Raw genomic sequence first — 12,633 nt, forward strand, 5'->3', positions numbered from 1 at the left:
AAAGGTGGACGGATAACATCAAGAGAGTCGCAGAGGTCCGCTGGATTCAAGCAGATCGTGGCATGTGGAAGTCTCTACAAGAGACCTATGTCTTGCAGTAGACGTCTATCAGTTGATCATGATGAAGTTCACTCATTACATAAACTTAGAGTAGGTGATTCATTTCTGTTGAAAGATTTTTTCTTGAGAGATTCTTGACTACAATCTCATCTAATTGCTGAAAAATTTAGTTACAACTAAATTTGCCCATTTGACCATTATAAGCTCAAAATCTATTTTCAAACTTACTGATTAATAAAAAACATTTACTATTGATAGACTTCGGATAGAATTGGTAGACTTCACACTTGAGAATATTATTAAGAACTTTCAGGCATGCAGGTTTCTTCACGATGTTTCATAATTAGATAATTACCATGAATTGTTGTTTATTTACAAAGAATTTTTTTTCAGCTGTGGAACTAGTAGGTCCTAAGGGCAGAGTCTTTGGGAACACCCTCATCAATGCCGTCTACGTCCTGGGCCTCATGTCCCTAGCCTCTCTATCGTGGTGGCTACAGAATTGGAGACATCTCCTCAGGCTTATTTACATACCAGCCATGTTTGTAGTCTCATATTACTGGATATTAAATGAAAGTGCCAGATGGCTGATCAGCAAAGGAAGACATAGTGAAGCTGCGGCGATTCTGAAAAAAGCGGCGAAAATGAACCGAGTAAACTTATCTGAAGATGTTCTATCATCGTTTGGTGAACTAGAAAAACTTAAAACTGATACAGATAACGAAAAAAGTAAAGAAGCAATTGAGGTAGAGGAAAATAAGGAGAATAAGCAGTCGAATTTAATGAAAGTGATCAAATCTGGTATTATAAGGAAACGGGTAGCGACATGCTCGTTTTTGTGGATAACATGTACTTTCGTTTATTCCGGGCTATCTATAAACTCAGTGTCTCTAGCTGGGAATAAGTATGTGAACTTTATGCTGGTTGCGTTTGTGGAGATCCCAGCGAACATTGTGTGTCTCTTAGTGTTAGACAGATTTGGAAGGAAGAAAGTGTTGATATTAACTTATGTTCTGAGTGCGTGTTTATGTATAAGTTTGTCTTTTGTGCCAAAAGGTAAGCATTCTTTGATTTTTACGTCTTTTTAAGTTATGCGTCACCTTATTATAAGATTTCTATGGTCCACTTGCACCAAACTGCTTATGAGGGTTACTATGAGTTGTTCGACGAAAATTTTAAAATTTAAGTGGAGATCAAGCATGAGATTCCATCAGATTTTTGTGATTAATTTAGTTTAATATCCAATTAAATTTTTGAACTTGTTTCGAATCAGCGTCAAACCGGTTTAGTTAAATATTGTAATGTGTCACTTTTTGAAAAATTGATTTCGCGGCTGACAAGAAAAGAAGAGATAGACATTTTAACAGCGGTTGGTGCAAGCGAAGGTGGTAAGGGTTTATTTAAATCTGGGATATTATCATTTATGCTGGATTTTGAGTTCTAAAACCCTTTGGCTCGCATCTACATGTTGTGTCGTTTTGTATGACCATGTATTTAATGAAGTCGGCAACTCATTGGCTAACTACTTCCCTCGATGCTGCAATTAAATTAAAAAAAAATTATAGACAACGACAATCCATACTAACATTATAAATGCGAAAGTGTGTCTGTCTGTCTGCTAGCTTTTCACGGCTCAACCATTCAACCGATTTTGGCGAAATTTGGTACACAGGCAGCTTGCAACCCGGGGAAGGACATAGGCTACTTTTTATCCCGGAAAATTTAAGAGTTCCCACAGGATTTTTAAGAACCTAAATCCACGCGTACGAAGTCGCGGGCATCAGCTAGTAATAAATATTCATTTAAAAAAATTAAGATGACCTGCCTGGTTGTTACATAAAAACCTTACAATTTCATATAAGTTACAGTAACTATATGTACCTACTTAATCATGCAAATTAACCTGTAATTTTAGTTTTCGACCTCAGATTAATATTAATTCGTAACTTTTGATAGAGATTTTAATATGAGTTCACATAAATTACAATCCACCCGGAAGCAGCTTTATTTAGTCAAGAGGTTTTCATCGAGATTAAAGGTAAACAAATGATATCGAGATATCATATTATATCAAATAACACAATCTCTTCACAAATATACTTTCAAAGATAATAAAATCATATTACCAGTCGTCAAAGACGAGTATCTTTCTGGGCTAAGAGCCAGCGCGTGCCAGACCTTCGTTATTTTATAAAAGCCGAAAGTTTCTCCGCGTATTGTCCCCAACACTGGGAGGAACGTTTGTTTGGATGCTTGTTTAGATTATGGTGGCTTTGGGAGATAACAGGTAATAAAGGTGTAAAAAATCTTACGTCAAAGTATACAGTCTAGTTTTATCGTGATTTCTAATAGGTAGTTACTATTCTGAAGAAAATATAAAAAAAATTGAATTCATACTTTGACGTAAGATTTTTTACAACTTTATTACCTGTTATCTCCCAAAGCAACCATGATCCAAACAAAAATTCAAACAAACGTTCCTCCCAGTGTTGGGGAGAATACGCAGAGAAACTTTCAGCTTTTATAAAATTACGAAGGTCTGGCACGCGCTGGCTCTTTCTCTATTCCCAATCTCATCCAAGCATGATTTGACGCGAACAAAAGCCAATTTGATAATCCAGAAAACCGTTTACGTAAAGGAGAGTTTGTCTCAACTCTCGATAGTCGAATAATTTCTTGAATGGACAAACAAACAGATCACTTGATAATCTGATGATGAATTCTAAATCAGTTAATAAAAAACTAGCTGTTTCTTTAATACCAGAAAAAGTATTTAAGAGCTTCTAGAAAAATATAATTTGAAAGAACCTAGCTAATTCTAGTACCCAGCGCAACTTAAATAAGATATTATGCACTACCACCACACAAATCAATGCATTTTGGAGTGTACATCTTATGAAAATGCTGTGTGAGTGGTGTCTGAGTTGAGCTTACGTTGAGTGTCTTCTAGTAGATTTGTTTAATTAATTTTTTAAAAATAGTGATTGCACATTTAAAAACAGTATTTAGTTCGAAATTTCTAAATAATTTTTAAATACATATCAAAAATTTCGGAACCGGCAGGATTCCAATCTGCGTTTCCTGGGATTGCGCCTGACGCTAAGGCACGATTCGTTTGCTGCCAGTGACGAAATTTGTGATATGGATGTTCACTCAGTAGTCAGTAATGAAGCGACTATTAATGCCATCTAGTAGCGACACTTTTCAGTTATCGAAATTTAAAGACGTGTAGGTAAAACACTATCATAAAAAAAATTATAAATATAGTTCGAAATTATGTGCAGATTAAAATTATAACATAAAAAGTAACGTGTGCAACATCTCCCCTTAACGTCTCTTGGTTAGATCTCGGAATTTTGCGGTGTTATTGTTTATCTAGTGATGACAGTGTTTGTTCAGTGGCCTGAATTAATGGAATATTCGAGTTAAGCCGATTTCAGCATCCGTCGCCCGTTGAAATGTGGTCTCTCTTACGATCTAAGAGCTGACAGAGCCTATTGTTTTGACATCTAAACAAGCTTGCTCATTTTCGGAATTTCTCGCTTAATTATTACAGTTTTGTTTCTTAACCTAATATAGTACTATGATAATATAATATGCTAGAATTTTATAGTTAAGGATCCCTTATTGGGTGTAGGCCTCCCCCAGTTTCTGCCATTTAATTTTAACTTTTGCATTTTTATCCAGTTTTTGTATGAGTATCAAATCGTCACAACAACGTGACCTTGGTCTTCCCACTCGCCTTTTTCCTGAAGGGTCAGACTATATAGTTGTTGCAAGAGTCCATCTTTGATCGGTTGTTCTAGCCAGGTGTCCTGACCATCTCCATTTTAATTGTAATGCTCGTTGCAATGCATCGGTCAGCTTTGTAGCTTTGTCTTTGTTCTTATATTTTTGTTTGTGACTTTATGTAGCCTGGGTAACTTTAAAGTAGTTCTCTCCATAGCTCTTTGGCGAACGGCTATCTTCTGCTTAATTTTGTTGGTATAGAGTATAGACAAAGGTCTGACTGGCGTAAGTTAGCGTAGGGAGTATACATGTATCCATTATGATTCTTTTTATTTGCATTCTGTACTTCCTTTCATAATATCTTTTTTGATCAGTATTTATTCCAACTTAATGTAATAATTCTATCTACTTCTTCTTCTGTATTTAATTCGTTAAATGAGACTTATTTTCCCAAGTATATGTAAGAATTTACGTATTCAATTTGTAAGTTATTTAGATGTATTTGCTTGGGGTAACTGTTAGTTATAATTTTAGCGATTGTATAAATTTTTCGAGATTGACTACTTTCGGCAAAAAGAGCAATGTCGTCTGCGAACCGAAGATGACTTAGGTACCGTTTTGGGATTTTGATACCTTCATGTGTCCAGTCTAGTTTTTTGAATATGTCCTCCAATACTGCAATGAACAGCTTTGGAGACAACGGATCTCCTTGTATGACTCCTCTCCTAATTTGTATTACATCGCCTCTGGTCTCTAGCTTAATTCTACTCATCTACTGGTACTATTATTGTAGATTGTCTTGATTTTCTCTAGACATTTTCTCTTGTCTCTAGACATTCTATTAATGCCCGCCATATTGAATATGAGAGATACTGCCGAACGCCTTGGTATAATCGATAAAGGCCATATAGAGAGTTTTGTTAAATTCTTTGTATTTTTCGATGACTTGTTCCACTTAATTATACACCACTAATTTAGAGTTACCATAAAAAATTAAGGCTGCGCGTATGGTGATGGTAGTTCATAATAAATAAATAAATAAATAAATAAATAACCTTTTATTTGGGACCATAGCGCACAGTACAAAACAGAACAACACCAGACAAACGTACATAAACAAAACAAAAAGAAAAAAAAAAAAAAAAACACAACAAAAAACAGAGCATGAAGACAAAAAGATCACAAATACTTAACTAATACGTACGGCTTTCCATGCATTTCAACCGAGAAAACCATCGCACTTACTTATAATAAAAAACTTGGTACAATAGATGCGCACAATCCGTCGCGCCATTATGCGCCTCACCTAGAGAGTAGTGCGTCCCTCAGTAGGTAGACAGTACAAGCGTTGCAAATTGCAATCGATTGCAATCGTGGCTAAGCTAACCGCCTTAAGTAGTACTATCCTTTTCGACAGCTTATATTGACCCTAGTCTTAAAGCAAAAAAATTTAATCGTGGAAGTATTGTTTGGAAAAATTCGCAAACCAGTAGTAGTATCCCGCCGCGTCGTCGCCCCGTCTCGGAAGTCAGAGCAGCGTGGTCGTCACGTCACAGAGTATCTACTCGTGTGGTCACGTCACGTGGCGTTCGGCCACTACGTTTCTCTCAGATTCGAGTTTGTGGCAAGTTAAATTTTTTTTATTTAAAAAAAGTGCCTAGTTTTACAGAATATGGGGGTAAACCGCGCGCCACCGTAAGGAATTTCACCCTTACCACCTGGGTGTCTGGTGCACTTCGACCGTCCGCTGTGCCAGATCCTTCTTTCCACGCACATGCAAACTGTGGAACCAACTCCCATCGGCGGTGTTCTCACTAGATTACAACATAAGGTTATTCAAGGGGCGGACCAACAAATTCCTAAAAGGCCGGCAACGCATCGGCGGTTCCTCTGGTGCTGCAAATGTTCATGGGCGGCGGTAATCACTGACCCGCCTGCTCGTTTGCTCGCTATCTCTATTTAAAAAAAACGAGCAGTTAAAACTGATACATAAGCTCCTCGCCTATTACAGTTACGAATGACATTCCCTCGGATTTCGGACAACTCGAAAGGTTATTTAACAAACATTGCATGAATAAATGAATGAACGCGGAAACGTTTTGATGTAGGTCTGATACGCAGACTATAGGGAACAGATAGATGGAAGAAACGTATTGATGATAGTGAGGCCTATTGTAATAATATTCGTGAACTGCAGCGGCTAGTGTAGTCCAAATGTTCAAAACTTAGAATGTAACTTTTTGAAATGGCTCATCAGTCACTCATCACTGAAGTAAGCGGTGCTTATTTTTAGGTAACGAGAAAACCCAGCAGACCACTTGCAAAATTTTTAAGCGCTGTACCTTTTCGTATAATATCAATGCCATATCCAGCGACGCTTTTGTTTATTGGCACAACATGTAATTGTTAATGGATATTGAAAAATTTGGGCATATTTTTTCTAATCAGCTTTCCTAGATCGTTGTCATGATTAACACAAAATATTTCTATTTTCTTATTGTCTTTTTCTTTATCCTAGCGTCTGTCATCTTAGGTTTCATTTTTGCCTTAGACTTCCATCTATAGTTTCCTTTTAGTCTGTGGTCGGATATTGCAATTGTAATAGCGATAAAATATAAGATTGCCGGGGAGTCGACTGCGTATATTACTGTGTTTTGAGAATTAAGCGGAGTTTTATATGTAATAGGATTTTATACGAGTTTTATATTCGCTGGATTACCATCCGACGCCCTCCGCGTGTGCTATTGAAGACTAGAACGCCTTTCGTTTGAATTTTCCGGGTCAAATCGTCTCTTGAATATAACTAAAGTGAATTACTTACATAAAAAATGAACCAAAAGCTTAATTTGCTATAATCCGCTGAAACAGGTCGAATCTGTATGGCGCGACATGCAGCATGTGAAATGCACCATAATGCATTGCATTGCACCAATTGGTGCAATATTGCACCATACAGATTTGACCTGTTTCAGCGGATTATAGCAAATTAAGCTTTTTGTTCATTTTATATCATGGACTTCTGCAAAGTAACGCCTGCTTCTATACAACATTTGAATTACTTACGTCTCTCTGTAAGAACCATCCTCGTACTTCAAGGAATATTATGAACTATAAAGAATTAGCGAAATCGGTTCAGCTGTTCTCGAGATTTGCGATCAGCAACACATTCAGCGATTCATTTTTATAAATAGAGATGTGTGATATTATAATGTGTAAAATGTGTCAAGTTTTCTAATTTTAAATTCCTTGATTCACAGATCAAAAATGGGTGTCTCTAGTCATATATCTATCGGGAAAGTTCTCTATAACAGTCGCATACAGTTCCGTGTACATCTACGTGTCGGAAGTGTTCCCGACCAACGTCCGACAGTCGCTGTTGGCTGTTTGCTCCTCGTTGGGCAGAATCGGGTCAACGTTGGCGCCGATGACGCCCTTACTTGTAAGTAAACAATTTATTTTTAGGGTTCGGTACCTCAAAAGGAAAAACGGAACCCTTATAGGATCACTTTGTTGTCTGTCTGTTTGTCTGTCGGTCTGTCAAAAAACCTACAGGTTACTTCCCGTTGACCTAGAATCATGAAATTTGGCAGGTAGGTAGATCTTATAGCTGACATTTGGGGAAAAATCTGAAAACCGTGAATTTAGGGTTAAAAAATTAAAAAATTAAAAAAAAAATTAAATTGTGGTCATGAACTAATAATTAGTATTTTCAACTTTCGAAGTGAGTGACTATATCAAGTGGGGTATCATATGAAAGGTCTTCACCTGTGCATTCCAAAACAGGTTTTTATTTATTTTTATGCATCATAGTTTTTGAATCATCATGCAAAATGTCGAAAAAATACGACTATAGTACGGAACCCTCGTTGCGCGAGCCTGACTCGCACTTCGCTGGTTTTTAGGTATTAGGACATCCGCTTGGGTTGTGATCGTTGAAAAGGCTGTTCGAAAGTACTAGGTATATCGTACTCCGTTGTTGTTCTAGCGATTGCTATGAAAACTTTGTTATTAATCTGTTCATTGTTGCTGGAAACTCGGATAAACTTTAATACTGTTCTGTTACTTTGTGAGTGCGAGTTGGTGTTTAATATTAATTGGATTATTACAGTTTAATTATAACTTCGCGGTTTATCTACGCAATACGCGATCTTAAGTTTTTCTTTGTTCTTTTGTATTTAAAATATATTAGTAAGGCCTCGTTCAGAGAGACGCGTTTGCGCTGATATTTTATGAGAGCTTTCATGCCTTAGCGTTGTCACGCGCAGTGGTTACCTAAGTATCCTTCCCCCTCATTCTAGTATTTTCAAAGATTGTAAAGGAGTCAGTATACTTTAAATACTTAGGTATACAAATTTTCTCGCGGCGGTCACTGCTGCGCCTCATGTACCGCTGAAGGCACCGTACCGCAGCCGCCGCGCTGCGCTGGTATCTACAGCTTCGAGTGCCGCCAACCACTTCTCTCTGAACGAGGCCTAAGGCCTGGTCTCCACTTCAGTCCACCAATCAGATTCTTAATAGATGACATGAAAAATTATCACGTCATCTTTTAAAAATCTGATTGGTCGATTAAAAACATCTCTCCGTTCCGCTTAGGCAGAGACCGGCGAGGTGATTACGAATCTCGCAACAGTAATCGAACTCTAGTTCACCATCTATCGGACAATCTATGAACTGTCGCATTGCTACTGCTGTCGCGTTGCTGTCGCTACTGCAACGTTTTACGTAATCAGCCCGCCGGCCACAGCGGCCATGTGCCCAGCTTAAGCGGGTGATCGCTGAACTGTCGTCAACTGCTCGAACAGCACAACGTATCATCCAAAGGGCACAAAGCTGTGATAAACACGATGATTTTCGACGACCCTTGAACTCAATACTTACAATTTGTCCCCAGAATAAATACTACCACAACCTGCCAGCGATATTCTTCGGGAGCATGGCACTAATTGCGAGCGTGCTCGTGTTCTCCCTACCAGAAACCATCAACGTGGCTCTACCAGACACGGTGGAGGAAGCTGAGAGAATATCCAATAGGAAACACCAGAAGGAACCTGCGTAAAGCTCCCTCGAATTTGACAAAGTCTATTGCAGGACGGAGCGTTGCAAATGAAAAATTGCATACATAGTTATACGTACCTGCACCTAGGGTTGCCAACTTTTATCAGAAGTAATAGAGTATATATGATTTCAAATCAGGTAAATAAAGAGTACGGACTTCCAAAAAAGAGGATCATTTATTTTATAATTTTTTAAATATATTTTTTGTGCTTTTTGCGCAACATAACAATTTTTCATGATTTTTTAAATAATTGTATGACTCCAATATACCTGCGACAATGAAATTCTTGTTAATGTAACCTCGAAACACTTCTCAAAACAACTTGTGACATGACATAACATAATGTCATTAGTGGCTACATTAAGAAACGTCCGAATGTGGCTTGGGGAATTGAGGATACCAACATAAATTATTGACAGTAAATAGTCGACTTTTTGGTTATCATAATGGGTTTGCATAATGATACACGACTGGCACTAGTATAGTAAACATTGTGTAAAAAAGAGTATTTTAGCATACTCTATTAGTGTTAGAGATTATTGCGTACGCCTACATGATATAGAGTACAATACTCTATTTTAGAGTACGGTTGGCAACCCTACCTGCACCCGTACATAGTCAACATTCCACACGTAAATTACCTTCCTCGTTCTAGTACATACCACTAGAATATAGAATGCCCTTCCGGCTTTCCTGTCCCGCCCTCTTACACTGGAATTCATAGTCAAGATAGGGGCTTACTTAGGGGACCATTTTAGAATAGAATCAGTACCCTCAGTACCCTTACTTAGAGACAGTACACTTGTCGCTTAGTATAAGATTTTACGTCTCACCAACGTTCCTAGAACTCGAGATTCGAAATACAATAATGTCAAAATAAAATGGACCTAAAGTGCTTTGAATTGAAGTCAAAAATTCAATGCCACTGTTTTTAATTTCGCAACGTTTCCGCTTGGAGCACTGGCTGTAGATGTGTAGACAAACTTGAGCTTTAAAACAAGGCAGTCAAGATCCAGTTCCAGTATATCGCGGAAGTGTTTTGACACTCGATTACTATCAATGTTCAATTCAATTCCCAATTATTGGCTTTTAGGTGTGCCAGCTGGGCACAGAGTGTTTCGCCAGTGTCACGTTTATGGAGAAGGCACTATCAATGTTGGTGAGACATAATACGGTATTTGACAACTAGTCAAATCAGAAACTTTTTATCAAACGTCAAAACACGCGCTTAGTGACGTCACAATCGTTTGACGTGCTTTTTTTTGTTTAATCGATAATTTAAAATGGTTATTACACTTAAAACCAGCAACGGACGTGGATTTTACGTGTTTTGGAAGACCCTCTATTTACTAATCACTGAGAAATAATTTATTTTTGATGTAGTCAAATTACCCAATTCATAAAATCTCATACTAAGCGTACAGGATAACGTCCAACAGACACTCAGAAATAAAAAGTACCTAACTGCATGGTTTACATCAAAAACCCCGAACCTCTGGTAACAGCGAGATTTCTTTCGCTCTTCTGTAAAGTTGCTAATTTTGACTTACGTGGTGTTAGAACTTAAGCGACGTTATCCATGATCAAGAAAGTAACATGTTCCTATATTATACATACATACCTATATTTTTGGTTTTCATTTTACACTAACATGTAAAGAACTCAAAGATTGACACGAGATTTTATAACTAAATACAATATGTAGCAGACCAGATAAACTAATAATATAATCAAAGTTAACGAGACAAGGCTAACTTAACCTATCCCTACCTACGATCGCCTCCTACACGTCTAACCAACAGTATTCAAAGTACAAACATGCGTCCTGTAGAAGAGAGATTCTTAATTTGTACCTGTAAGATATTTTAGGATTGTTAGATTTGTATACATCACCTTTGACTATTCTCGATATTACATTTTGTATATGTAGACGCTTTTAAAAAATCGTGTACTTGTTAAATACATTCAATGTGAAACATTTTTAATAAAGAAATAATTATTTATGAAAATCTAAATAAGTATCATGTTTTATTTAGTGAAATCTATCCATTATAATATATATTACTTAATTACATTGTATCTGCTTAAAAGAGACCGAAAACTTAAGTTTTAATTTGTTTTATCGTTGACAGATTTTACTTTGATTTAACTTTACCATGAAAATCCCCTTAAGATTTTGAAAAAGAAAAATGACAAAAATGGAAACACCTATAATATAATCTTTTAAAGAAAAACTCTTTTTACGAGTTAGTCAGTTTTCCAGAAAAACTTTTCAGTGATTTTTAGAGAAGCACTTACGTTTTAACAAAACTAAAGTTTAGCGTTCCGGTACGGTGGCGTGGAGAAACCAAAGGGGAACGTTTAATGAAAACTGCCATACCCCTTCCAGGTTAGCCCGCTTCCATCTTAGACTGCATCATATCACTTATTACCACTAGGTGAGATTGCAGTCAAGGGCTAACTTGTATCTGAATAAAAAACCGGCCAAGTGCGAGTCAGGCTCGCGCAATGAGCGTTCCGTACTATAATCGTATTTTTTCGACATTTTGCAGGATAATTCAAAAACTATAATACATAAAAATAAATAAAAATCTGTTTTAGAATGCACAGGTTTTTTTTTTATTATTCAGATACAAGTTAGCCCTTGACTGCAATCACACCTGGTGGTAAGTGATGATGCAGTCTAAGATGATAGCGGGCTAACCTGGAAGGGGTATGGCAGTTTTTATTTAACCCATACCCCTTTGGTTTCTACACGGCATCGTACCGGAACGCTAAATCGCTTGGCGGCACGGCTTTGCCGGTAGGGTGGTAACTAGCCACGGCCGAAGCTCCCACCAGACCAGACCAGAAATTTAGAAATTATAAAATTCCAAACCCCTCCCAGGAATCGAACCCGGGACCTCCCACTATTAAGACCACAGCGCTCATCACTGCGCCTGGGAGGTCGTCAAAGGTGGGATATCCCACTTGATATAGTAATCTTACTTAGAAAATTGAAAATACTAATTATTAGTAGACCACAATTTAATTTTTTTTGTGTGATCTAACCCTAAATTCACGGTTTTAAGATTTTTCCTCAAATGTCAGCTATAAGATCTACCTACCTGCCAAATTTCATGATCCTAGGTCAACGGGAAGTACCCTGTAGGTTTCTTGACAGACAGACAGACAGACAACAAAGTGATCCTATAAGGGTTCCGTTTTTCCTTTTGAGGTACGGAACCCTTAAAAAAAATATATACGCCTGTACATTTAAGGTAAAAAAAACCCTGCTGTTGCACATTGCATTTAAACTTTACAAGGCGTTAATGCAGCGCAAACTGGTTAAGGGTCAGCGCACACCGAACCGCGAACGGCACATTGCGCTTGCATAATATGCACATCAATGTATTTCACAGCTGTTTAAAGAATGAGATACAGTGCGTAATAAAGTCCAGATAGTTCCGAGATAAAAAGTAGCCTATGTCACTCTCCACTCTCCACTCTACGGCATTCCGAACCAGTGGTAAATTAAAACTACCTGACTATTCATAAGCACTTTTAAAAAGTTTACATGAATAAAAAAAACATTCTATTCTATTCTATTCCAGCTAGATGATTTGCTAACTCAGTGTCTAACACAGAATGATAGCCACCGAGGTTGGTTGGTTCTACATTGCTGCTTCACTGGGTGGTAGTAAAATATTTATTCGTAGAAAACCTACAACGGATTAAAAAATGTGGCTATCGTTCAGTGTTAGACACTGAGAATCACCCCACTGGTATTTGGCTAGGTATACCCATGC

General features: G+C 37.5%; 1 protein-coding gene across 1 annotated transcript in view; it reads left to right on the plus strand.

Annotated features, from left to right (window-relative positions):
- Positions 1–10,842, plus strand: part of LOC117989843 (organic cation transporter protein-like) — a 29,698-nt gene extending 18,856 nt beyond the window's left edge. The window contains exons 4-6 of the mRNA XM_034977237.2: positions 454–1,116; positions 7,047–7,228; positions 8,681–10,842. Coding sequence (XP_034833128.1) covers positions 454–1,116; positions 7,047–7,228; positions 8,681–8,845 — 1,010 coding nt within the window. The 3' untranslated portion in view covers positions 8,846–10,842. The remainder of the gene's footprint in view (positions 1–453; positions 1,117–7,046; positions 7,229–8,680) is intronic.
- Positions 10,843–12,633: the final 1,791 nt, after the last annotated feature.

Source organism: Maniola hyperantus, chromosome 17 (assembly GCF_902806685.2).
Source record: "Maniola hyperantus chromosome 17, iAphHyp1.2, whole genome shotgun sequence".
Lineage (NCBI taxonomy): Eukaryota > Metazoa > Arthropoda > Insecta > Lepidoptera > Nymphalidae > Maniola > Maniola hyperantus.